Genomic DNA, 27,740 nt, shown 5'->3' on the forward strand with positions numbered 1-27,740 from the left:
TTTTTTGAACATCGGAAATATTTTATAATATCTTTTGTTACATTTGTAAAAAGACATGACTATGAGCAAGGTGAAGAAGGTCAAGGCACTAAGTGCCATTCTCTACACTGTTCCCCATCCTGGGAGACAAGCTACCGCAATGCTGGGGCCACTGCTGGGTGGGCTCAAGAGAAAGGACCATCAAATGCTCTGCGCCCCACCACAGGAGGGACTTGGGTTTCCTGGGGGACAGACTGATTTTCACCCAACTCAAGTGTGAGTTAAGAGGTAAGTTCATCCATCACATGGCAGGCTCTGTTCCAACAACTTCTTTATATGTCTTCTCGGACATTCCTCTCAAGGGCCCTCTGGTGGAGGCAGTACCATTTTCTACATAGGGAAACTGAGGCTTAAGTAGGACCTAGTCCACAAGACCACACACAAGGAAGTGGGGTCTACAAAGTACCCCACTGACAAATCACACACACACACAGGACTTTTGGATAGCTTTTTATTGAAAGACAAAAACATGCCTTGAAAGGCAAGCTGGTCAAGGGGAAATACAAGAACATGGGGACCCTCCCCCAGACTCTACTCATTCCCATGAACATCAGGGAGAAAGATAGGAACCCAGAAAGGAAAACAAAAGAAATCCTGAACAACCGGGCTAGGGCCTACTCCACACCCAGATCCTCTGTCACGGCCAAGGGCCAGGGAAGGAAGGAGGGACACCCTCTGCCAAATGTCTACTGAGGTCCACCTGCCTGGCCTCCCTCAAGCCTCCAGGAGCTTCCCCAGGAAGCGGAGGTTGAGGATTTTGAGCTGTTCATCAAGGTCCATGCGGACGATGCCATCCTCACCATCGATGCTCAGCAGTACACCTGTGGCTTCCCGATCCTCACCCAAGATCACCTTTACCTGGAGAGGGGGACATGGAGTCAGAGTCCATGTCAACAGCCCAGCATCCCCACAACCCCTTGCCCCTCCTTACCTTGTTGTTCTTGGTGGGGGTGATGGGCTCCAGGTGCTCACTAGAGATGCTGACAACTTTCTCACTGTCCTTCAGGTACACGGAGCACATGCCTCCCTGAGGGTGGGGACAGCCTAGTCAGCCTGGCCTGCCCCCAACACAGGACTGATACTCACACTTAAGACACAGGCTCAGGGCTCATTCTAAGAAGTCACTTTCCCAAGGTGACATAAAGCAGGAAAGGCCTAGACTGGGCCAGGTTCCAAGGCTGGATGGAGTCTATGGTGTGTGGAGGCGGGGTGACTAGATTAGGAAGGGAGGCACCAGAATGAAGCTCAGGCCAACCAGGAAGATGCTTCTCAGGCACTTAAACCTTCACATCCCAAACTGGCTTCAGCTTCTTCCCTGCACTTGTTCCTCCCATCCCCAGCCAGCACTCTGCACCTTGTCTTGGTCAGCTCTTTTGCTGACAACCTCCAAGTGAGGCTTGTCCATACAGCCTCCTGAGAATCTCTCCCACCTCCCTCCCTCCCCTCTCTATTCCTCAGGCCCTGTAGTGCAGCCTGAGCTTCCCCCAGGCTTCCAGCCCCCAGTGTCACCACCTCAACCCATCTCTGATAAAGCAACATGATGAATTAATTCCAAACCATATATCTGATCCCTGCTTAGTTTTTTCCATGACCTCCCAGTGTCCTCAGGACACAGTCCACGTTCCCCAGCTGGCATGTGTCCTGGCTCCAGCCACTTCTCTGGCTTCATCACAGTCCACCTTGGTTCTTTATGTTCCAGCCACAATGAACATATTTCAACTCCCCCAGATGTGCCAGGCTTTCCCTCACCTCTAGGCCTCTGTGAGTCCCCTCTATCTGGAACACACTTAACCCCTACCCCAGCCACTTCTCTGGGATTACTCCTATTCTTCAGGTCTCAGTCAGGTGTCTCCTCCAGAAGTCTTCCCTGATCCCCTGAAAAATTGGTAAGATGCCTTCTCTGGGTTTACATATGTCCTCTTGCCCTCTGGGGCTTCCTGTATCCCAGGTCTGGCCACTCAGGCTGCCAGTGTCAGGGGCATGTCTGGAGATATGTCCCACTGGAAAAGTGAGATCCTGAGGGCAGGGCCTGGAGCTCTCTTGGTCTCTGATGCTTAATTAACTCAACTAATATTTACTGGAGGGCCAACGAGACGCCAGTTCCTTGTCTAGGAACTGGGACTACTTAGGAATAAAACACAGTATTAGTACTCAAAGAATCGCCAGGGCAAACTAAGCCTTTAGGCAGAAGTGGATAACATGAAAAAAATTACATGGACCTATAAGAAACAGACCTGAAATAAGTAGCCTAGGTGCCTCCCTGAGGATGAACAGAAGTCAACTAGACAAAGAATGAAAGGAAGAGATTTCTAGACAGAGGAAGGTGATGAGCAAAGGTCCTAAGGTTAGAGGGAACTTGGTAACTGAAAATGGAGAGGCAAGTAGCGCTGCTGCAGGCAGAGCCTAGGGGCTGCGGGTACCCAGGACTAAGCTGAAGCCTGGCACAATGGAGCAATCACTCTGTGTTACTGAATTGATCTCAGAGGAGTATGTCATGAAGTTACCATACTCATGGATGCCAATCACTGTCCCAGGCAGCTGTGACCCCAGTCATGAGCACGACAGGCAGAAATCCCAGCCTCGTGGAACCTGCTGCCAAACCTTTCCCCATCTTTTTATATCCAGCTATAAATGGGTACTGAAAGATGTGGTTAGACGATTAAAAAAAAGAAAGACAAACAATAACCACAGAGATTGGGAACCCCAAAGGAGAAGATGCCTGCCCATCCACCAGCCTGGGCCCCACTTACCGTGACACTGCGGATGACACCTGTCTGCCCCACCACCTGCGTATCCAGGTAGGTATCCCGCACCTTCACCTGGATGTCAGTGGTTACCCAGTCACTAGAGTTTTGCTCAATGCCTGAGCCCGGTGTGTGCGGGTTGTAGCCACCAGGGGAAGGGGCTCCAGGTGTCATCGGACTGTAGCCAACAGGGCTTGGGCTTGGACTAGCCTGTAAGGGAATTAGGTGCAGTGTTGTTGGGAACAGATCACTTAGCATGGCTGTCATTAAAGGCCTGAGGCCCACCCTAGCCCACCACCTCAAGGGTATGCCAGCTGACCAGCACCTGATAGGCCATGGGTGAAGGCGTGGGGTGATAGCTGGCTGGAGAGTGGGTGTTCTGGTAGCCAGCTGGACTTGGTGCCACCTGGTGGTAGCTCTGGGGGCTGGGGCTGGGCTGGTAGGAGCCTTGTGGAGAGGGAGCAGCATAGGGGGAAAACTGGTCCGTGTTGTACCTGCAGAGACAAGGCGAGAAGGGAGCATTTGTTGGGACTGGCGAAGAGGTGGTGGCCGAGAGGGAATTTGGGCAGGGGTTAATTAGGGCTAGCCCCAGTGTACTCACATGGCTGGTGTCCCTGGCGTCTGCGGGTTGTACTGTGGGTTAACCTGTGGGGATGAGGGGTCTGGGTAGCCAGGTGTTTGGGGATTGGGAGTACCCCCATAGGCCTGTGGTGATGGGGTGGGCTCATCGTCAAAGGCGTACTCATATTCTTCCTCAGCCCTGTTGGGGAAAGAAGTTTGAGAATGGTGATCACAGCAATGTAGCAAATTCTCCCAGAACATCATGTAGCCAGTCAAACTGAGGCAACTTCACCCTCACGGCAGCCTCATCCAAAGGCTTCCACTTCACAGCTGAGACTGGGAGTCAGAGATTAGGATGCCAGCCCACAGTCACACGCCTTGTCACATGACCCAGGTCACACACTCTGTCTCCAAACCCAGGTTTTAACCACAGTGTGCTACTGTGGTTAGGCCAGAGAGACTATTTTAACACCAGCCTACTCCTCACACACCAGCCTGGAGCTGGGAGCAGAGAATTCGGGGTGGGCCATATAGACCCCTCTACTCCCCAGACACCCAGCACAACCACTCAACACGTCCCCAGTAGCTCAGGAAACCTTGCCCCCCAATCTCCTGGTCCTCACCGTGATGGCGTGTTAGGGTTGTTGGGGTCCCAGGCCCCACTCTGGGCTGGAGTACGGCTGCCATCATGCAGGGGTGTCTGTGAGCCATAATGCGGGGTACGGCTGCCTGTGACAGAAGAGATGCTGTATCCATCCGTTCTGTCCTGTCTCCCATCACCAACCCCCACCCCAATCACCCCTCCTCCCTATCTCCTGGGGAGTGCTCACCATCTTGGAGAGGTGTCTGAGAGCCATACATGGGTGTGCGGGAGCCAGAGCCATACATGGGTGTCTGAGAGCCATACATGGGCGTCCGCCCATAAGTTGAGGTCATGCCACCCGGGCGCCGTGAGCCCCTGTGCACACAGAGAACTACAGGGGTGAGTAGGGCCTTCTCACCACCTGACAACCCCCTCCGTGCCCTGCCATGGCCCAGCCTTACACTGTGGTGAGACGCTGACGGTCTACAGAGATGGTCTGGCAGGTGGAATGCAGCTCCACTCGGGCCGTGGACTCCGTGGCATCCTTCACCACACCGATGTAGCCTGGTAGGGAGCAGGAGGTCAGGCCGAGTGGGGCTCTCCCTCACCATGCCCCTCCCCAGGTCTCCATATGGTACCGAAGATCACCTTTGTAGGGCCCCTGGGAGATGCGCACAGTCTGGCCGATGAGCTCATTGTCTCTCCGCCCCCGGCCCCTGCTCATGCCACCGCTGCTGCCACCTGGGCTACCAAAGCCACCACGCTGACCTGAGGAGGGAAGAGAACATCATCAGTCCCAAGAGCTGTGCCTTCTCATATTCTTCTATTTTTTAAGATTTTATTTTCAAAGAGAGGAGAAGAAAGGGAAGAAGAGAGGAGAAAAACATCAATCATATGCCTCTCGCAGTCCTTCAAGCCCCCAACTCGGGACCTGGCCCACAACCCAGGCATGTGCCCTGACCAGGAGTTGAACCAGTAACCTTTCATTTTGTGGGATGACACCCAACCAAATGAGCCACGCAGGCCAGGGCTCTGTGCCCATAGTCACAATACTCTCTTCACCTGCTTGACTCTCCCCCTCCCCTGTTGGGTTAAGAGCCTCTTCTAGGCTTTCCCATTACAGCCCTTACTACGCTGGGCTGTCACTGTGGAGTGAGGTCTGGTCTCCAGTGGGCTGTGGCCCCATCAGGGCTGAGCCAGCCCAGAGCAGGTGCTCAGTGACTGTGGGTTGAACAACCTTCCTCCCCCATCTCCACACACATCCCAGCCCGACTCCCCCTCACCTCCAGCACTGGGGTGCATGGGGCTGCTGATCCGGGGGCTCATAGGAGCAAAGCCGCCCACGGTGAAGTTGGTCACATCTCGGGGCTAGAAGAGGGATAAGAAGTGAACTGGCAGGCTGGGTGACTGATTCACAGACTCTTGTGCCAAACTGCCTGCCCACATTTGGGAACAGATCCTGTTTGAAGCTTCTGGCAGCCATCAATCCCTTCTTCCGGGGACAATGCCTCAATTTCCCTTTGGGGAAACTGCCACGACCCCATGCCATTGTGGGCCTGTTAAACAAGAGGCCCTGGGCAACGAGTGGTACTAAAATGTGGTAGGAACGTAAATCCCCTAGTGCAGGAGTGTCAAACTCATTCTTGCTGGGAGCCATATCAGCCTCATGGTTGTCTTCAAAGGGCCAAATGTAATAGGACTGTATAAATGTAAGTACTCCTTAACATTTAAGCGAGAAATCAGCACTGCCACTGGGTAGAAACAAGGTGCCAGGCTGTATAAAACAAGCTAGAGGGACAGATTCGGCCTGCGGGCCTTGTGTTTGCCACCTGTGCCCTAGTGACACAAAAGCTGCATGCCACGATTTCATCACCCCACTTGCGAGGTCCTAAGGAAACCACCTCCTGGTCCCAACTACCCAGATCCCAGGCCTGATTTCCTTTACCTGGTTAAGGAAATTACCTGGTTCTACACAACCTTCCTACAAGTACTATCCCAAGGTCTTTGCACTTGCTGTTCCTGAGATATTCATGGCTCTCCATCCCTTCACTCAGGCTCTGCTCCAATGTCACCACTTCAAAGGGGCCTTTCTTTAACTTCTGTTTAAAGCAGTGGCCCCCATCATTCTCCCCTATCTTTATCCTTTATTGCTCACAGTAGTTTAAAAAGTGGGAGGGGTGTGTGGGGGGTAGAGGGTGAAGCTAGGAAAACTTTCAGTACAAATGCCAATTAGACATATTTCTCTTCAATACCAACAAGATTCTTTTGGGCTTTCTCACAAACATAGAGAAAGTAATGTAGAATGAAAGTGAAATATACCATATTAACAATGTATTTAAAAACAAATAAAATACAGCAGCACCCCGTCCCCATCATTCTCTACCTCCCTTTCCTGTTTTATTTTCCTGTGTTTCTCCTCATCCCACACTGCATGGAGTGCCATGCATGTACTTGTCCGTCTGCCGACCTCCAAAGCAGCAGCTGTAGGAGGGCAGCTTTGCCTCTTGTTCACTTCTCTATCTCCGGTGTCTGGCACCTAACAGGTAGGTGCTCAATAAAACCACAGGAAAGAATAAATGATTTGGGAAATAGCTCAGAAACTCAATATACCTTTTTTTACATTTTGCCAAGGACCGGACACTGACATCTGCCCATTTTTTGTCACTCCTGGGGTCAGGGAAGGCCAGAAAGCTGAGCCAGGTACCCATTAACACAGAGTGCCACCATGCCCACCTCACCTTTGAGCCTCCAGCCAGCACCAGGTGACGTGTCTTGCAGACAAACATGCCCCCATTCTCCACCAGTTTCTTACAATGCAGAAAGGCAAAGCTACGGAAAAGATGGCGAATCTCGCCCTCCCGACCCTGGAGGAACAAAAACGGTCACTCTCGTGGCCATGTGCCACCCCTGTTCTTTCAGACACAGCTGATAGGCAGGAGCTCATACTTACTGAGTGGGGGCCGTCAATGACCTTGACGATGTCTTTCACATGGATGTTGTTCTGTTCCGAGTCCAGGGCCACGGCAAAGCGGTTGTCCTTCTTCCGGGTCACAGCTTGGTGCCTAACAGTCACCACCTTCCCGTACATATTTAGCACCTATGGGGGGGTGGGGGGATACTGAAGGGGTAAGAGTGGAAAGGATGACACGGAGTAGGGTTTCCCTAAAGTGAGATGGTCCTTCCTTGCGAGAGCCTGCAGGGAGCCTTGGGCAGATGAGGTCAGAGTGCCAACCCCAAGGCACTGGGTCAACCAAAAATGTTCCCCATCATTTGGGAGGAGACTCCACCTCCTTGATTAAACATCAGGGATTGAAGAGATGGGCAGAGATGGGTAAACATTAACTAAGCTAATGTTTGCCCATCACTCTGTACCAAGCAGGCCCCATTCTAGATTCTTCATTTAAGATTTTACTGAAGCTTCCAAACTTCCCTCTGAGATGGATGCTGTCATGATTCCCGTCTTACACAGGAGGTGTCTCAGGCCCCAAAAGGGCAAGTCGGCAGCCCAGGGTAACACTGCACCAAAGTAATAGAGCTGAGATGCGAATCCAAAGTCCAGGGTTCTAAGCACTATGTATGCTGTGTAGCTACCACATCCTTGAGGAGGCAGAGAAGGGAAGGGGGCACCTGTGGCACCCCACCCTTAGCAAGCATTGAATGTCAGGGTGCATATCTGACCTCAGAGATTCATTTACAACTAATTAAGTAAAGCTGCCATTACCTCCACTTTCCAGGGTAAAGAACTGAGGCAGAAAGGGTAACAGACTTGCTGCTTGCTTAATCTCACATAGCCAGTTGTGGGTGACAGAGGCAGGTCTGCAACCCAGAGCAATCTGGGATCTTGGCCACCATGCTCTGCCACCTCCCAGGATGGGGAGCTTGAGAAAGAGAGGAAGCCCCTAAAAGCAAGCCCCGCCACTGAACACAGCACACGCACCTGGAAGGTCTCCCGCTCTAGTCGCACAATGACACCCACGGTCTGGGGGTCCAGCTGCACCAGCTCTCCCCATTCGTGCTGGCCCCCAACGTCCACACCTGATGCTGTCTCCGAGCAGAGCTGCAGGTCCCGGGGGAGCACTTTCAGCTGCCAGGAAAGGGGGAAGGGTGAAGCAGGACCCAGGTGGCTGGCCTGCCTTGCCTGAGCTTTCTCCTCTGCGTGTATCTGCTCACCTTTCACTCTTCTGACCTACCTCATGCATGGTGAGGTCGGAGAAGAGGATGACAAAGTTTTCCTCTACTCGCACAATTAGGCCTGTGTCGCCCTCAAATCGGCCAGCAATCACCTTCACATGATCCCCCATCTTGAAGTACTTCCTAAGTTCCTGGGCTGGGAATTCCAGCATGTCCTAGAGATCAGGTGTGGGGACAACAAGCAGATGAGAAGGAAGCTACCACAAATCACCTGCCCCATCCATCTTCAAAATCCACTTCAGTTCTCAGAAAAAGCCCTAGCCAAGACCCACTCCAGGCTCACACCACCGAACCAAAGACCACCTTAGACCACCAGGACAATCCTCAGACTGCCCCAAAGACAGCTGACCTCAAACAGAACATCAGCCTAGACAACCCTTCACCCCACACAGAGCCAGTCTGTCTCCTAGACATGACACCAGACTAGACAAACTAAACCCAGTAGCCACTTTGGATCACTCATGGTGACAACATCACCCCCTTAACCCAGTACCTATGGGGAGGACAGTAGGGTGCCCACCTTTAGGTCCTCGTGCTTGGGCATGATGGTGATTTTGTTGCCGTCCACACTGAGAATCTTGCCCTGCAGGTTGATGAGCTCACCCTCACAAACCTCCACATTGTCCCCAGGTTGGAAGTTGTGTTCCCGTTCCTTCCCTGCAGGGGCAGACATGGGGCTGATTTGGGAGCTGCCTGCCCTGGGCCATCTGCTCCTCCTTGGCCTAAGTTACAGCTAAGAGCAAGTACCTGTGCTCTCAGTCACCACCTCCAGGTCAATGCCCTCTGGCTGGTCCTCAAACTTCTCCAACTCAGAGAGTGTGGGCTTCACACCCTCTGTGATCTAAGCCCCAAGAGACAAGGGGAAGAGGAAGTGGACAAAGGTCAGTGTCACACAGCCCAGCTGAGTGGGCTAAAGAGACAGGGAGTATTACTACCCTAGGGACACTAGTGACTTGAGGACTACCCAGTACAGACCCAGATAACCCACTGCTCTGGGCTCAGGGTACAGGAGGGAAAACCTGGCCTCCCCATTCCCCACTGCCATTAGCATGAACCCCTCCGGGACCCTCACCACAGCAGACATGGCAAAGCTCTTAAACAGAAAGCCCTTCCGGCTGTAGCGGTTCCCCTCGAAGATGAGGAAGTCACCATCAGAGGCAACATCGCCCCCCAGGGACCTGGGATTTAGTGAGGGAGAAAAAATTGGAAGGGTATGTTAAGAAGAGGATCTGGATTTTAATTAAAAATAATTTTTTTTACACGTGTCGGGGCCTGGGTTTCACCTCCCCACACCAAGTGGGCGGTGAGCTGAGGCCCCCGGTGACTCTGGGCGCCGAATCTCACCCACGGTCACGGACAGAGCCGAGGGTGATTTTCAACCAACGCCAAAAAAATAATTTAAAAAAAAAGAGAATCTGCTGCACCTGCCTCCTTTGCTGGCAAGCGGGGCAGAAGACCTCAGGATGACTGATCCGTCCCATCCTAACACACACCCTCTTGGCAGAGGGACCTCTCACAGAGCCCAAAGGAGGGGCCCGCTGACCCCACATCTCTGCACTCCCATGCCCGCTCCCTGCTTTCTTTTCAACACAGCACACGTCACCCTCCAGTGGACTACTGTTTGATTCATCTCCCTAACCAGGATGGCAGTCCAGAGGGGCAGGGACTTATCTTTTCTCTATCTTTCCCCTGTAAGTGTCTGCACATCATAGACAGTCAATACTAACTGGACAAAGTATCGGAGTTAACATTCACAGAGCACTCAGCCCCTGCCTGGCTTAGACACATACCACCTCACTGACTCCTCCCCAAAGCCTGTGACATCAGTGATATGAGGAAATGAAGCTCGAAGAGGGCATACCACATGGTCCAACTACAAGTCTGAGAGTCAGATTCAAACACAGGCGGAGGGACTCCCAAGCCTGTGCCTTAACTCTTCTGCATGTGGGGTGGGGTGGGGTTCCTGCCCCATGCTTCTACAGTGGGGAGGGAAAGTCTCCCCCATTCCCCAAAAGGAAAATGCAAGTAAGAGCTGCTCATTCAAATGTTTTCTCATTCACATGGTGAATCTTGGAGACAGACCAGCATACTCTGCTGGGTATGTTAGGGCACTGATGCCTCAGCTCACTTGGGGGTTGGGAGGGGTCACTCTGGTTTGTTCTCTCCCTCACAGTAAGGGGAAGTCCAGTCGGGTGGAAAACAGTGGTGTAAATGGGCCCACCTCGGGCACAGGAGGCATTAGTCGAAAAGCACATTCTTCAATCTAAAAATTGTCTGGTTGACTCCCAACTGGTACCAGAACAAGACTAGAGGAAAAGTGTCACTGACAAATCTTGTTTCTCTACCTCCCCCTCTCCTGCCCTTCCTGTTGGAAATCCTGGTAGGCCTGGAATACTGGAATCCCTGAGCTGCTCTGCTTTCTATCCAGCTGGGGAGATTGAGGGAGACATCCTGAGGAAAAGGAGCTCTATAGCCCCATCTTGGTTGTCCAGGCATCAGGAGATCAGGGAGAGACTTTATAAAGCCTGACACATTGATAAACCCCTTTTCAATGTATGATACCATTAATCACACTTACTACATGCAGATTAATTTATTCAATTCTCTCTATAATCCAAGGAAGCAGGGGCTGTCATCATCAATCTTTGTAAGCAGAGGAAACTGAGGCATAGGAATGTTAAGTAACGTAGTTGAGGCTATACCGACAGCTAACCACTCCCCAACTAAACCTGTCAGGGTTTCGTTTCTGTGAGGGAAACTGTAAAGGCACAATCTGCACCACAGCTCTGGGGACTCAACCCAGCCAGTCCCCAAGGTCACTCACCTGATCTTCTCAGCATCAAACAGCCTCTGTGGAGGTCGTTTAAACTTCTTCCTTTTGGCAAACCAGTCTTTCTGTGGAGGAAAAGGGGCATGGGTGGGAAGGATGAGGGAGGAGGGCTTGGCCACCAGCTGGGATAAAGCATTCTCTCTCCCACACACAGCCCCATGGTACCAAGCTCATGCGGGCCTTGATACGGTCATAGTCAATGCGTGGAATCATCTTCAGAGAGATGGTGTTTTGGCTGGGCTCCACATAATCCACCTGAAAAGGACAGGTGAGTGGTCAGGAAAGGGCCTGTCCCTCCATCCCTGACCCCAGACATAGGAAAGGCAAAGAGATACCAGAAAGGGTAAGAGAGAGAGGGTGACGGGTAAGAAATCTGACTGCTAAGCTAACAACTCCCAAATTCTCTCCCCAGCCTGTCTCCCCATAACTCTGAAATTGACTATTCATGGCCTGCTTGACACCTCCACTTAGGTGCCTAAAAGGTCCCTCAAACTAGCACAACAACAACTAACCTCCTGATTTCCTCCAAACCTGCTCTCTCAATCTCTTCCCACTCCATTCTTCCTTCTGCTCAGACACACCTGGGAGTCATTTTTTTTATTGCTTTTTTTGAGAGAGAGAAGACAGAAACATCACTTGTTCTGATTATTTATGTATTCACTGGATGCTTCTTCTATGTGCCCTGACGGAAGATCAAACCCACAACCTTGGTCTATTGGGACAATTCTCTAACCAACTGGGCTACCCAGCCAGGGCTACCTGGGAGTCATTCTTTACTCCTTTCTCTTTTACCTCTATATCTAATCTGTCAGCAAATCCTGTCAGCTGTGCTTTCAAAAACTCTGATCTTTTTCCCCTCCTCTGATGCTCCAACCTTAGTCCTATCCCACCATCACTGGCCACCTTTACCAAAGCATCACCGGTCTGTCTCCTTGCTGGTCTCTCTGCTCATGTGGTCCCATACTTTCTATTTAAGGGTTTCTCAGCCAGGCAATTCTTTGTTGTGGGGGGCTGTCCCATGCATTGTAGAATGTTAGCAGCATTCCTGGCATCTATCCACTAGACAGAATCAACTCTCCAGCTGAAAAAACCAAAAATGTTTCCACACATTGCTAAATATTCCCTGAGTGCAACAGCCCCCCTGCTTTAGAACCAGTCACCACAGTAATCTTATTAAAATCAAAATCATACTTCTCATCTTACTCCAGTAAAAACTGAAGCCCAATGATGGGCCTCCCTGGGCTCGTGTCCTGCCTCAGCTAGAGACAGTTCTTTCTCACACGCTGCTCCTTTCGTCACAATGTGCTTCCCCCGTAACTCCACATGGCTCACTCCCTCTCCGCCTTCAGATCTTTACTCACACGCTGCTTTCATCACACATAGAAGATGGTCATCCATTTCCTGTGTGCTCACAACAAAACCTAGGCTCTGATTTTCCTAATCTGAGTGGGGTGCTGCTCTCTCCACTACGAAGGGGGCTGGGAAGGTCAAAAGGAAAGGAGAGGAGAGAGGAGCGGAAATGTGAACATGAGTCCTGACCCCCTCAGCCACCCAACCCGACCCCACCAGTCACCTGTGCGATGTCATCCTTATAGATGCCCCGCTTGAGGCGGACCCACGATTTTGGTTTCAGGTTGGCCACCTCCTTCACCACTTTGAGCACATCTGTCATCTCCTTGATGGGCACCATCTGCTGGTTCCAGTACCCAAGCCGCAAGTTGCCCACGCCCTCAATGGCCTGCTTCACATGGGTCTGCTTGTAGGCCTCCACATAGATGTAGCCCTTCACATGCTCTGGTGCCACTACTGACTTAATCTGTAGGGGCTAGAGGGCCAAGCCCGGGAAAGGAGACAGTGAGACACAACTGCTAATAACAGCAACGATGCCACCTCAGCAGTATCTCTTCCAGGAATTCATCCCACAGAAACATGTCGGCTCAATGATACATACAGACACAAGGATGTCCACTGCAGAGTTATATAATATAGCAAACAAACAAGACTAGAAATTGTAAACGCCCCCCAAAAAGAATTTGTTAAAATATGGCTTAACTATATCATGAAATGTAGCAGGTAAAGGAACAATGAGATGAATCTATACAGTGACACAGAAAGAAAGCCAACATATGTTATGTGTAAAAAGCAACTAGAACTGCCCTGGCTGGAGTAGCTCAGTGGATTGAGTGCAGGCCTGTGAACCAAAGGATTGCGGTTTGATTCCCAGTCAGGGCACATGCCTGGGTTGCAGGCCAGTTCCCAGCAGGGGACGCACGAGAGGCAACCATACATTGATGTTTCTCTCCCTCTCTCCTTTCCTTCCCCTCTAAAGATAAATAAATAAAATATTTTTTAAAAAAAGCAACTAGAACCAAAGAAAGCTGGAGGAGTTATACTAATAGCAGGCAGAGCAGATTTAAGACAAAAATTGCTACCAGAAATAAAAAAAGGATATTTTATAATAATAAAAGGATGAACCCATCAAAAAGATATAAGATTATAAATATATGTGAACCTAACAACAGAGCCTCAAAATACATGAAGAAGGAACAACTATAAAGGAAACATGGACAAAACAAAGGTGGGGTGGAAGCAGGGTAGGGAGGTGGGGATGGCTGGGGTGGGGCGGGAGGGGCAGGAGTGGTGAGGGTAAATGCAAACAACTGTACTTGAACAACAATAATAAGAAATTTAAAAATATACAAAGAATTAACAGAAATTAAGGGAGAAATTGACTAATTTTTATTGACTAATAATAATCAGAGGCTACAATATCCCATGTTTGACAATGGACTGAACAACTAGACAGAAGATCAACGAGGGAATAGAACACTTTAGCAACGCTATAAACACTGTGTAGCCCTAACAGACATCCATATAGAACACTCTTTCAAACAACAGCAGGATGACATTCCTCTCACAGGCACACTGAACACTCCCTAGGAAAAACCAAAGGTTAGGCCATAAAACAAGCCTCAATAAACATAAAAGGGCTGAAATCATATAAAGTATATTCTCCAAACCCATGAAATTAAATTAGAAATCAGTAACACAAAGTAATTTAGGAAATTCACCAACATGCGAAACACTAACTTTTTGGGGTTTTATTTTTTTATCAGTCATCTTTTATTCGGTATTAATTAGGGTATGAAGGATTCAAGTAGCTGGGCAAAGGTCATAATCAGGCATCTGGAGCGTGCTCTCCAACTGGGCCCTCCTCACTGGTACTTGTGGTGCCAATGACCAATGGGTTGAAGAAGAAATTACAAGAGGAATTAGAAAGTATTTTTGAGACAAATAAAAATAAAAACATACATACTAAGATAAAACTTATTATAATGTGCCCTGGCTGGTGTGCCTTAGTGGATTGAGTCCTGGCCTGAGAACCAAAGGGTCATCCATGCAATTCCCAGTCAGGGCACATGCCTGGGTTGTGGGTCACGTCCCCAGTAGGGGGTGCATGAGAGGCAACCACACATTAATGTTTCTCTTTCTCTTCCCCTATCTAAAAATAAATAAAATCTTTTAAAAAACCTTATTATAACATGAAAATAGTAATGCTCAGAAGTTTATAGCTGTAAATGTCAACTTAAAAATGAAAAAAAATCTCAAATCCATAACCTAATCTTCCACGTCTAAGAATTGGAAAACTGGAAAAAAGGAAATTAAACCCAAAGCAAGCAGAAAAAAACAAATAATAAAGTTCAGCACGGAAACAAATAAAATACAAAACAGAAAAACAATAAGAGGCCCTGGCTGGTGTAGCTCAGTGGACTGATCATGGGCTTTGAACCAAAGGGTCATTGGTTCGATTGCCAGTCAGGGCACATGCCTGGCTTGCAGGCCAGGTCCCCAGTGGGGGCCATGTGAGAGGAAACCACATATTGATGTTTCTCTCCCTCTCTTTCTCCCTCCCTTCCTCTCTCTCTAAAAATAAATAAATAAATAAAATCATTTTAAAAAGAAAAACAATAAGAGAATACATTACAACCAAACACTAGTTCTTTAGGAAAAATTAACAGATTTGACAAACCTTTATCAGAATGACCAAGAGAAAAAGGAGAATACTCAAATTACTAAAATCAAGAATGAAAAAAAAAAGGGACATTACTACCATTCTTATGGAATGACAAGGCAATACCAGGTATAACTACCTGCCAACAAATGAGATAACCTAAATCAAATGAATGTTCTCATAGAAAGATAAACTACTACAACTAACTCAAAAAGAAAGAGAATCTGAAGACACCCAAGAAGTAAGGATAGCCTGGCTGGTATAGCCCAGTGGATAGAGCGCGGACCTGCAAACCAAAAGATCGCAGTTTGATTCCCAGTCAGGGCACATGCCTGGGTTGCAGGCTGGTTCCCTGCAGGCCAACTCCCAGCAGGGGACCCATGAAAGGCAACCATACATTGATGTTTCTATCCCTCTCTCCTTCCCCTCTAAAGATAAATAAATAAATAATCTAAAAATTAAAAAAAAAAAAAGAAGATAATGAATTAGTAATAAAAAACCTTCCACACAAACACAAAAAGCCCAGAACTAGTTGGCTTCACTGGTAATTCTACCAAATATTTAAATAATTAACAACAATCCTTCACAAAACTCTTTTTAGAAAACAGGGAAACATTTCCCAATTCATCCCATGAATCCAGTATTACCCTGATATCAAAACCAAAGACATTATAAGAAAACTACAGATCATTATCCCTTCTGAATATAAATGCAAAAATCTTTAATAGAACAGTAGAGCACCAAATTCTATAATACTTAAAAAGGATCATACACCATGACCATCAATTTATGAAATGTGAAGACTTCCAGCCAGAATGGAGGTGTAGGTAGAAACACTTTGCCTCCTCAGACAATCAAAAGAAGGACAACAACAAATTTAAAAACAAACAACCAGAATTAACAGAAAAACTGTATGGAAGTCTGAGAACTAAAGAAGAAACATTCAGCCAGACCGGTAGGAGGGATGAAGACAAGCAGCTGTGTGGAAAGGACTCTTAGCAAGGTGGTGGCTGGAGGACCAACTGAGACAGCAGCTGGTGGAGTGGGTGGTCCACACTTGTGTGTGGATAAACCTGGAAACAACTGGGGAGCCAGACAGACGCCACAACCCAGGGTTCCAGATCAGGGAAAACAAAAGCCTCAAAACCTCTAGCCCTGGCTGGTGTAGCTCAGTGGATTGAGCGCGGACCTGTGAACCATGCAATCGTGGTTCAATTCCCAGTCAGGTCACATGCCTGGGTTGCAGGCCAGTTCCCGGCAGGAGACTCACAAGAGGCAACCATACATTGATATTTCTCTCCTTCTCTTTCCCTCTAAAGATAAATAAATAAAATCTTAAAAAAACAAAAAACAAAAAAATCTCTAACTGAAAAAAACCTGTGGGGGTTGAGGCAGTGGGAGAAACTCCCAACCTCACAAAAGAGTTCATTGGAGAAACTCGCAGCATCCTAAAAAGTACACAAACCCACCTGCCCAGGAACCAGCGCCAGAAGGGGCCAATTTGCTTGTATAGCAGAGGAAGTAACTGAAAGTCAGCAGAGAGCTGAACAAGCAGTACTGTTCCCTCTTGGACCCCTCCCTCACATACAGCCCCACAACGCAATAACCAGGGTTGCCTGGCCCTGGCGAATACCTAAGGCTCTGCCCCTTACAACATAACAGGTGCCAGAGACCAAAAAAAAGGCCCAAATGAAAAGAACAAATCAAAGCTCCAGAAAAAATACAACTAAGCCACAAAGAGATAGCCAACCTATCAGTGGCACAGTTCAAAACACTGGTAATCAGGATGCTCACAGAATTAGGTGAATATGGTCACAAAACAGAGAAAAAAGTGTAGGCTCTGAAAAGTGAAATAAAGAAAAATATGCAGGGAACCAACAGTGAAGGGAAGGAAACCAGGACTCAAGTCAATAATTTAGAACAGAAGAAGAAATAAATATTCAACCAGGACAGAATGAAGAAACAAGAATTCAAAAATAGGAGAGGCTTAGGAACCTCCGGGTCAACTTTAAACATTCCAACATCTGAATCACAGGGGTGCCAGAAGGAGAAGAGGAAGAGCAACAAATTGAGAACTTATTTGAAATCATAATGAAGGAGAACTTCCCCAATCTAGCCAAGGAAATAGACTTCCAGGACCCAGGAAGTTCAGAGTCCCAAAAAAGTTGGACTCAAGGAAGCACACACCAGAGCACATCATCATTACATTAACCAAGATTAAAAATAAGGAGAGAATCTCAAAAGCAGCAAGGGAAAAGGAGACAGTTACCTACAAAGGAATTCCCATCAGACTGTCAACTGATTTCTCAAAAGAAATCTTACAGGCAAGAAGGGGCTGGAAAAGATACAAAGTCATGAAAGGCAAGGACCTCCATCCAAGATGACTCTATCTAGCAAAGCTATCATTTAGAATCGGAGGGCAGACAAAATGCTTCCCAGATAAAGTCAAGTTAAAGGAGTTCATCATCACCAAGCCCTCGTTATACGAATGTTAAAGGGATTTATCTAAGAAAAAGAAGATCAAAACTATGAACAGTAAAATGACAACACACTCACAACTATAAACAACCACACCTAAAGAAAACAGAATGAAAAACACACTAAGCAAACAACTAGAACAGGAACAGAATCACAGAAACAGAGATCACATGGAGAGTTATGGGGGGGAGAGGGGCAGGAGGAGAATGGAGGAAAAGATACAGGGAATAAGTAGCATAACTGGTAGGCAGAAACTAGACAGGGGAGGTTAAGAACATACAGGAAATTTAGAAGCCAAACTACTTGTATGTATAACCCATGGACATGAACTAAGGGTGGGGGAATGGGGGTGGGAGGGGGTGTGCAGAGCAGAGGGGAATAAAGGGGAGAAAAAAGGATATAATTGTAATAGATAATCAATAAAATATATTTAACAAAAACCAAAAATAATAATCAGTCATAACTCAAACAGGTCACTAGAATTTAGCCCAGGGCACAATGTAGAAGTCTGTGCACACTTAAAATCATAATCTGCAAGCCCTACAACTGTCCACTGACAGTTGGCCTACTAACATAGGCCTACTGCTTCGGCAGGTAAAAGCAATGCACTCAGCTGAACGCAAATCATATAAAATGAGAAAATTACCACCCACTTTTCAGTTAATAGGAGCCCCATGTTTCACAAATTTTGAGGACACCTTTCATAAGGTTGACCCTGGTTTCAAAACTGGGAATTACATCTATTGAACACAAGCTGCTGGACACATCCTGAGCTATTTAACACTAATGATGCTGAGGAGCAAGCAAGGAAGGGCCCCAGAGAGGGAAAGTGGTTTCAAGGTCACACAGTTAGCAAGTGGCAGGGACACTTCGAACCCTGGCAGTCTGAACCTGTGATCTTAGTGCAGCATTTGCTACCCTGCAGGCAGGTGGCATTACTTTGTGTTTTGTGTGCTGAGTGAGCCCTGAGGGGGCAGGGACCAGCTCTGGCACGGTCACCACTGCATTCTCAGCATCTCCCAGCTCAGGGACCAGCCCACAGAAGGGGCTCAGCACACGTCTGACTGTGTGAAAGAGAAGGAAGGAATTCTCCTACAGACAGGCCTGTTCCCTGACCCCCCAGCCAAACTGTCCTTCCAAATAGTAAGAGAGGGTGAAGGCTACTGAACAGGGTTGGTACATAGGCACAGGTGTCTCTCACGTAGAAAAGCCTCAGGAAGCTGGATGGTTGACTTCCAGAGGGCTACAGACACTTGGGAACCCAGTCAGACATGGAGAAAGACCAAAGACAATACCTCTGACAGGCACAGAAGAAAGCCTCAGTCCAGGGAGTGGTTGTTTTCTAGCTGAAACAGCTCTCTTAATAGGCAGTAGCACCCTGAACCTACCCGCTCCCTCCCTCTGGGCTCTGGCCAATCTCTCATCCCCAAGCTGCCTGCCTAGACTTACCGTGTCTGTGAACTGGTAGGCAATGAACTTGCGCATCAAAGAAATGGCTGTGGCCCGTTCCTCCCCGATCTGGAAAACAGGCAAATTTAAGAGATATGAAATTGAGGGCAGGACACATGAAAGGAGGCAGGAGATAGTAAGAAAGACAGATTCATCAGGCAAGAAAAAGTAGGACAGGAACATAAGAGGGAGAGATACATTGAGAGGGATGACCAGCAAGAAAAATGAAGGTGGGACATAGTGAGGGGGAGGAAAGACAGGATGGAGAGGCAGAAAAAGGATGACTAAGAGGCTGACAGGCCAAGACCCAGAAGAGACACATGAACAGATCTCCCAGAGGAGGCCACCTCCCTCTCCCGCCTGCCTCCCCCAGGCCATGAGGCCGGAACACACACCTTACATTTGACAGTCCACAGATTTGGATCCCTAGACAGGAGAGAAAAGAAGGCCCTTTAGTGAAACTGTCTTCTCATCATGAAACATTCAAATAATCACACCCATCTTTCTTCCTTTCGTTCCATACCCTCTCCCACATAAAAGCAGAAGGAAGGAAAGAAAAAAAGTGCCATCTTGCCCTTCCCTCCTCTCCCTTATCATCCACCACTCTGCTTGGGTGACTGTCCTGATTTATTTCATGGAATGACCCATATGGACACATAACCCTGGTACAGTACAAAAGTCCCATCTCAGCACTCCTGTCCCACCCCCTTACTTGACTCCTGGGAGCAGCTGCTGCTGGGTGATGTCATCAGAGAGCTCATCAGATCCTCCATACACCCTGGAGAGAGAAGGGCAGTTGGGAAGGACAGGTGAAGCTCTGTCAGATCCCTGACCCTTCCCACAAATCGTTCCCCACCCACCCATCCCATGCCCTTACGTCTCTCCCACAGATGACTTGGCATATTTCTTCATGTAATACTCGCCTAGTTCTTCTTCTCGCTGGTCCCTGGAGTGTGAGGGGCAGAGGAAGTAAACATGAATTGAAGGTTGAGGAGAAGAGGTGGGCTGACCTGCCCCCAAACCTTCCCACGGGAACCAGTCTCACCACTCTTCCCGCCCCACTTACCTCCACAGGTTCTGCAGGCGGCGAGCCCCAGAACGGTCTTCATCCAGGACAACATTATCGATATTGGAGGCTGCAGGGGAAATGGGCAGATGGAGTGAGTAAGGGGATGTAAAGAGCAGGGGTCTGGAGAAAGTGGTGGGCTAAGAGTACCCGAGGTGGGCCTTGGGGAGGAGATACCTCACTGAAGAAACCCATATCCCTCACCCTCTCTGTCTTGCTCAGGTTTCTGCTTCTCATGGAAAGACTTGGGGATGGGGCCCAGCCCCTGGGAACATCCAGCTGTCCCCCATGTCACAGCCACTGTCTAAGCACACACTGAATTCCATCCCATCCCACACATCCCTGCACCCCTGCCCCCCGCCAAAGTTCACACACATACATACACACGCACTTTCCCAGGCCAACCACTGCTGGAGGCCTGGCCCCAGAACCCTCTGACTCTGGACCCTAACATAAATTAGAGACCCCAGGGCTGGACAGGGATCGGGATGAGGGAGGGTGCCAAGGGCAGGAAGGAGATGCCAGGATATGGGAGGAGGGTTGGGGAATCACACTTTTCATATTCTTACCTTCAATCTCTTCTACTTGTAGGAAGAGGAGGTGGTGGTGGTGGTGGTGGTGGTGGTGGGCGAGGGCAGACAAAGTATGAGCCAAATTATAGCAGCAAAATCAACCAATGGGTTGGGGGAAGGGGAAGGGAAGGACACAGTAAGGTTGAAAATCAAAAATAAAGGCCAGGCACCAGGTGTTTGGGGGAGAAGCCGAAATGTATGAGGTGCACAAAACGGAAAATAACAGGGAAGGGGCACTGGCCCAGGAAGTGGGGGGTATCTTGGGACAGAGCCCACCCACCCCACAACCCCTAGAAGGGATTTATTGGGGCCCTGGGATCCCAGAGTCCTTTCCCCATAATACCTACCACCCCACAGCCCCTGCCCCCCCAACTCATGGGCCTCAAAGGAAAAGGGTACAGCGTTGATCTCTCTGGCAAGGACAGAAAGAAGCAAGGTGAGGAGGGTGGGGGTTGGGGTGGTCAGGGCATGGGGGTGCAGGATGGGCTCTCAAGACCCTCTGGGTCGCATCCCCCAGTGGTCTTCCAGAGGCAGGCCCACACACACCTTTCTCTAGGATGTCCTCTGCTCCGTCCTCCCACTGGTCCTCATCCTCGTACTCGTCATCCACATCTGAAACAAGAAGGCCAAGTGGTCAGGGGCAGCAGGGGAAAAGGTTCCTCACGATAACAGCTTCTAGGAAACCTCCTCTGGGAGCTGGGCACAACAAACCCCCACTTCACAGATTAGGAGACTGAGGCTCAAGACAGGTGAGGTTCTCCCAGGGCCACGAAGCTGCTCCCAGCAGCAGGTCAGGTTACCTGCGCAGATCCACCTGGCTCTAAATCACCCCTCCCTGCAATGCCACCCACAGATCCATCTTAGAAAACAACATCTTAATAAGCAAGCAGAAAAGTTCCCTCTCAACTATCATGCGAAGATAGGTATATATACTTTTTTTAAGACTATTTATTTATCTTTAGAGGGTAAGGGAAGGAGAGAGGGAGAGAAACATCAATGTATGGTTGCCTCTCGTGGGTCCCCTGCCAGGAACTGGCCTGCAACCCAGGCATGTGCCCTAACTGGGACTTAAACCGCGATCGTCTGGTTTGCAGGCCCGAGCTCAATCCACTGAGCCATACCAGCCAGGGCAGACTTTCTTTTTTTTAAAACAGGGTTCAAGTTTGGTTGGTTTTATTATTCTCTTACATTAATAACAGCTAATGTTTATTGAAATAGTACTACGTACCTATGGCCTCACCACCCAGTACGCACCCGATCTCATCTGAAATCGTATTATGTGCCCTGCCTTGTCCTGAGTACTTGCCACAGATTGCCACTGAATCTTCCTGGCGACCCTACAAGAGGTATCATTGTTCCAACTTTTACAGCAAGGGCTCTGAAGCCCAGAGAGGTTATCTAACTTGCCCAAAGATTCTCAGCTGGTACTTAAGTGGCAGCCTGGCCTCCAGGGTCCATGCACTTAACCTCTTCACTATGTTACAAATACCCTTAAAAAAAGATTTTATTTATTTTTAGAGAGAGGAGAAGGGAAGGAGAAAGAGAGGGAAAGAAACATCAATGTGTGGTTGCCTCTCACCAGTCCCCTACTGGGGGACTTGACCCACAACCCAGGCATATGCCCTGACTGGGACTTGAACCAGCGACCCTTTGGTTCACAGGCTGGTACTCAATCCACTGAGCCACACCAGCCAGGACACAAATACCTTTTTGTATGCATCAAATATACACTAAAAACTCTGCCCTGACTGGTGTTGCTCAGTTGGTTGGGTGCCATCCCACAGAGCAAAATACACACCAGTTCAATTTCCAGTCAGGGCACATGCCTGGGTTGTGGGTTCAGTCCCCAGATGGGGGTGCACAAGAGGCAAAAGATCAATGTTTCTCTCGTATCAATGTTTTTCTCCCTCTCTTTCTCCCTTGCTTCCCTTCTCTAAAATTAATAAGTAAAATCTTTAAAATACACATAAACACATGCTAAAAACTTAGATGGTAGTGATACTAGCACATGATGAAAAACTCCAAAGTGTACAGGTAACATTAAGTGTACAAGCAAGTCTTCCCCGAATTTCTAACCCCACCATCCTAGTTCTTTTTCAGAGGCACTTCTGTGGCTTCTTGTCCAGAGGTAATCTGTGCATATATTAATAAAATGGATACAAACCTTCCACCACTGTTCACTCTAAGCCCCTGCACAATTTAAATTTTTTTTTAAATTGTGCAGGGGGCCTACTGATTTCAGAGAAAGGAAGTGTGGAGGAGAGAGAAATAGAGAGAGAGAGAGAAACACTTATTTATTGTTTCACTTATGCATTCATCGCCGTATGTGTTCTGACTGGGATCAAACCCACAACCTTGGCATATCTGGATGATGCTCTAACCAACTGAGCTACCTGGTCAGGGCACAATTTTTAACAAACTGTTCTCTACCATCCCCCTTTTCTAAGCCGTAACACTAGCTTGGAGCTCTTTGTACCAACACATGCCTCATAAGCTATCTGATTTCTGTCCCATAACTCATTTTACCAGGCACTATCATCAATGAACATTTAAACCACCAACACTTGCAACTGCAATGAGGATTGCAGCAAGTGTCTTTGTCCTCATGTCTTTATGTACCTGTGTGAGTCTAATTGTAGGGCAAACTCCTAAAGAGGAATTGCTGGATCAAAGGGTCCCTGCATGTTAAGTGCCAATGGGTACTGCCACATACGTAGCCTTTAAATAGGCAGTGCCCAATAACACCCCCGTCACCAACACATGAGTGTCCCTAGTGGACCATGTCTTGGTCAGATGGCATACGAGTATTATCCATCTCTTCTCTTGATCTGGGCCCATCCGCTATCTAAGAGTTTTTAGCTAAGCAAGGACTCCCTGCCCCTCAGCCTTTGAGAAAGGGCCGAAGCTCTGTGAGAACCGGGAACACCCAGAGCATCTCCTGGCCCCTCTGTTCTTTCCCTGGGCAAGAGGGTCCCTAGAAAATGGAGGCTGGCATTTCAAGTCACTCCCCTTTACAGGGATGTGGGGAAAACAAGCACTCCCACATATGACTGGTGGAAGCAGCAACCAGTGTAACATTTTTAGGGGCCAGTATTTTGCCACGGATATCAAAAGCTCTAAAAACATATGCCTCCTTTTTGCATAGCAGCTTGACTTGAAGGAATTTACCAGGTAGAAAATCTGTGAGGCATATGTTGGGGAAAAAAACCTTCGTGCCTGGCTGGTATGGCTCAGTGGATTGAGCGAGGGCTGCGAACCAAAGGATCGCTGGTTCAGTTTCCAGTTAGGGCACATGCCTGAGTTGCGGGCCAGGTCCCCGATGGGGGACACGTGAGAGGCAACCACACATTGATGTTTCTCTCCCTCTCTTTCTCCTTCCCTCCTCGTTTCTCTAAAAAATAAATAAAATCTTTAAAAAAAAACCCAAACTTCGTTTTCATTAATCTCTGAAATTTAGCATTTCCATTAATTATGAATATTGACAACAATCCACAGTAGTGTTAGCAGTGAAAGCTGGTATTTTCTTGGCACATTACAGCTGCAGATATCTTTGCTATGTCAAAATTAGCTTCTTACCAGCTGTCCCTCCACTAAATCTCATTTAAATGTGTTAATAAAGAAGTACATCTATTACGTTCTTTTAATATTTTGATACTGTGTTTTAATATAACTGTTCTCTTTGGAATCTTATGTATTTCATCTCACATTTCAGAACACGACTTTGAGAGGGGGTCCACAGACTTTATTACTCTGCAAAAGGGGCCACAGAAATGGCTAAGAACCCTGGTCTACATAGTATCTTGCATATGTGTATCTAAATATATATGAAGATGTTCACGGCAGTACTGTTTAAAATAGTGAAAAATATGAACAACTGCAATGTCCAACAAGAGACTGGTTAAATAAAACGTAATGGAACACTATGCAGCCACTGGAAAAAATAGCTATTTTGATGGTGATGATGATAGCAGCTAACATATACGTTGCGGACTTAGGTGCCACAAGTTTTCAGATAACTTTCACATGAATTAACTTATTTAACCTAAACTATCTATGTTATGTCCACCTCCACAAGCATTGAGTGAAAAATGCAGTTTATAGAAAGTACGTATAAGCCAGGTATGAGCCTATATAATAATGCAAACTAATAGCCACCCTGCTATCTAAGGGCCTACTCTGTGTTGGGCATTACAGTTTGGGTTGCCATCAGTCTAATGTGTTTTACATAATGGTGCCCCAAATCCTCAAATTATCCTAGCTAAAGTAGGAAGAAGTGTTCTCTCCCCCCCCTTGTAAAAAGAGCAGAACCAGACCAGGAGGGACTGAAATATGTCAGCCTCCACTACTCTGTCCTATTGTCTACTTCTAGGTCATCTGAGCTTTCCATGACAAGCACAAGTTTGTTTTTTAGTTATTTATTTATTTTTTAAAAAGAGTGTATTTATCTTTAGAGGGGAAGGAGAGAGGGAGAGAAATTTCAATGTATGGTTGCCTCTCATGTGTCCCCTGCCGGGAACTGGCCTGCAACCCAGGCATGTGCCCTGACTGGGAATCGAACCACGATCATCTGGTTCACAGGCCCGCGCTCAATCCACTGAGCTACACCAGCCAGGGCGTGAGTATGTGTTTTAAAAGGACCTATCTTTTAGGTATATACAGAAATATTTTGGGGTAAAATGATATATCTGGGATTTGCTTCAACATCACCCACTGGTGGGTGGGAGTGAGAAGGAATAAGCAAAATGAGTTGGTATAAGCTGTTAACTGTTGACAAAAGGCAATGGAATATGAATGTTCCACATACTACCCTACTATTATGTGTTTGACATTTACCATAATTCTTTTAAGTACATTCAAGAAATGGAACTGAAGGTGGAAATCCAGCCTCTGCTCAGCACTCTCCAGCCCTGTGACATACCAGCCTCATCCAGAATGAAGCCACCATGGCGGGGTTTCTTGGGAGGCCGATCATCATCTTCCTCCTCTTCTTCCTCATCATATTCTTCTTCTTCTTCTTCCTCTTCTTCTTCCTCAGGCTCTTCCTCCTTCTCACTGCCTGCTGCACTCCGCCGCTCCTCTACCTGCAGGGTCAGGTAGGAATGGATCACCAGAGTCCTGTACCCCAAAGTCCAGACACTAATCTCTCTACCCCCAAACTAACTGCAGCCAACTCTGCTCTGTGTGTGCACTCTTTCAGCCCTGGCCAGGTCTCTCTGGTAGCTATCCCATAACAGTGAGAGCACCTCTATCTACCCTACCAACATCTGGGAGCTGATGTGGACTACTCCTTCCACTAGATCTTCTTGCTAGCCTCAGCCTGGACTTTAAATTTGATAGCTCCATGAGGAATGGTCCTTGGCCCTGGTCTCTCTGCACTCTACAACTCCCTGGGCCATCACACCCACTCCCTTGGCTGTGAAAGACATCTCAGTACTCAAGGTCATTAACCACCTCTTGCTGCTAATTTGGTGGACATTTTCTGGTTGGTCCTTACCTGCAAGACACCTCATGCCATTCCCTCCCTATGAAAATGTTCTTCCCTTGACATCTATCACATCATGCTCTCCAGGCTTTTCTCCAACCTCTTCAACTGTTCCTCCAAAGGTTTCTCTTACTCAGCTCACATCTCAAACACTGGCTTCGATCACCAGGGCTCAGCCAAGGGCCCACTTTGCTTCTCCCTCCATTCACTCTCTCCCTGGCCATTTTACTGGGTTAGCCAAAAAGCCCTTTTAGTTTTTTCCATAAAATAAAAGACGGTTTTTCATTTTCACCAACAACTTTATTGTTTGGATATTTCGAGTATGCAAGCTATCTCCCACTATTGGCTTCTAGTGGGTAGAGGCCAGGGATGCCGCTAAACATCTTCCAATGCATAAAACAGCCCCACAGGAAAGAATTATTTGGCCAAAATGTCAATAGTACCAAAATACTTCACAAATCCCTTTAACGCGTTCTGTCAGTCACAGCACCTTCACAAATCTTTGTTGACATTCAGTTGCGGTTTTACCTTTCTTGAAATAATAAAGCATAAGACGCCGAAAATGTTGCATATTTCTTCCATCTTCAATATTAACATGGCCACACAAAAACCCACCAATTTTGATTTTTTTAAATGCACGCTGATATGACGGCTGTCACAGTACAATCCAACAAAACTGTTTGAATGAGCCCTGGCTGGTGTAGCTCAGTGAATTGAGCAGGGGCCTGCGAACCAGAGGATCTCGGTTCGATTCCCAGTCAGGGCACATGCCTGGGTTGCAGGCCAGTTCCCAGCAGGGGACTCACGAGAGGCAACCATACATGGATGTTTCTCCCCTTCTCTCCTTCCCTTCCCCTCTAAAGATAAATAAATAAAATATTTTTTAAAAAACTGTTCGAATGAAGTTAAAGACAACTAAACCCTTTTCGGAGCCAGTGTGGGGCGGGGGGGAGTGGCTTTTTGGCCAACCCAGTATTTTTCTGGACTGACTGGACATAGCTAAAAATAAAAACTAGTAATGAGTGCTTACTATATGCCAGGTCTTTACAACATCCTCTTATCTCACTGTCCCTGGAGCATCCCTGGCCTTCAGCAGCACCTGTCTCTCTGCTTGACTTGGGTTCGCCTACTTCTCTCTCCCGACAGCCTGGAAGCTCCCCTAGGCCGGAGCTCATTCTGATTCCTTCCGAGCTCCCACCGGGTCTTTCTGCCCTGTTCCGGCCCCCGGACGCAATGCCTACCCCCCCGCCGGCATCCCAGCCACACACCTCGGCCTCCTCGCCGTCACTGCTGCGCTCGCTGTCCTCCTCCTCAGAGAAGTTGCTGTCCTCGCTGTCCGACATCTTCTGCTCTTGCAGGGGAAAAACGGCGGTCTCACCGCACGCCCCAATTCCGAACCCACCCCGAGCCTCAGTCTCCTCGTCGGTACTCGGAAAGAAAAGCCTCTCAGCGCACTTCCGGCCGTCTCATTCTGGCAACCGTGAACTCGAAAGAAGACCCCCTAACCACCCCCCGCTACACCCCCAGAGTCCTTAAATCCGGTCTCTGCACCACCCTGGCTCCCGGCGACCCCCAGGCCTGCTTCGTCAGCGCCCAACCCACTCCTCACCGCTCCAGTCCCGCCTCCGCCCTCAGAGCCAGCTGCGACTCACACGACGCCTGACCGAGACTGACGTAACCTCTCGCGAGAACCTGCCGTTGGCCTTGCCTAACGCGAGATTCCCGGGGCTTCT

At 48.3% G+C, this 27,740-nt stretch overlaps 1 protein-coding gene and 1 non-coding gene across 4 annotated transcripts; both read right to left on the reverse strand.

Annotated features, from left to right (window-relative positions):
- Window positions 1-473: 473 nt before the first annotated feature.
- On the reverse strand, window positions 474-27,682 carry SUPT5H (SPT5 homolog, DSIF elongation factor subunit). 3 transcript variants are annotated; one of them, XM_037047490.1, is made up of 30 exons: window positions 27,617-27,682; window positions 27,276-27,353; window positions 25,444-25,606; window positions 21,072-21,137; window positions 20,523-20,534; window positions 19,954-20,023; window positions 19,765-19,833; window positions 19,600-19,665; window positions 19,283-19,313; window positions 18,888-18,956; window positions 12,522-12,773; window positions 11,114-11,203; window positions 10,943-11,013; window positions 9,191-9,296; window positions 8,866-8,959; window positions 8,639-8,775; window positions 8,118-8,273; window positions 7,865-8,011; window positions 6,878-7,024; window positions 6,666-6,791; window positions 5,211-5,295; window positions 4,576-4,695; window positions 4,389-4,491; window positions 4,175-4,302; window positions 3,968-4,073; window positions 3,385-3,543; window positions 3,109-3,277; window positions 2,790-2,993; window positions 971-1,066; window positions 474-897 (listed from the first exon to the last, which is right to left on the reverse strand). In XM_037047490.1, the coding sequence occupies exons 2-30, from the start codon at window positions 27,348-27,350 to the stop codon at window positions 754-756; spliced, it is 3,261 nt and encodes a 1,086-aa protein (XP_036903385.1). In that variant the 5' UTR covers window positions 27,351-27,353; window positions 27,617-27,682; the 3' UTR covers window positions 474-753. The 3 variants fall into 3 exon arrangements, with proteins under 3 accessions (XP_036903385.1, XP_036903386.1, XP_036903387.1); XM_037047491.1 differs by having other exon boundaries at window positions 27,631-27,672; XM_037047492.1 differs by lacking the exon at window positions 20,523-20,534.
- LOC118988124 (small nucleolar RNA ACA64) lies at window positions 9,379-9,502 on the reverse strand. Its single transcript, XR_005066716.1, has one exon. It is a non-coding gene; the product is annotated as a small nucleolar RNA ACA64 (small nucleolar RNA).
- Window positions 27,683-27,740: the final 58 nt, after the last annotated feature.

This window comes from Sturnira hondurensis, unplaced genomic scaffold (genome assembly GCF_014824575.4).
Source record: "Sturnira hondurensis isolate 20B ecotype Veracruz unplaced genomic scaffold, ASM1482457v3 Scaffold0005791, whole genome shotgun sequence".
Classification (NCBI taxonomy): domain Eukaryota; kingdom Metazoa; phylum Chordata; class Mammalia; order Chiroptera; family Phyllostomidae; genus Sturnira; species Sturnira hondurensis.

Coding starts and splice junctions, on each gene's coding strand:
- SUPT5H (XM_037047490.1), bottom strand. CDS start 27,350: ATGTCGGACAGCGAGGACAGCAACTTCTCTGAGGAGGAGGACAGCGAG. Junction 4,492..4,575: donor CTCCCAGGGGCCCTACAAAG/GTGATCTTCGGT, acceptor GCTCCCTACCAG/GCTACATCGGTGTGGTGAAG. Junction 2,994..3,108: donor CTTCACCCATGGCCTATCAG/GTGCTGGTCAGC, acceptor ATTCCCTTACAG/GCTAGTCCAAGCCCAAGCCC.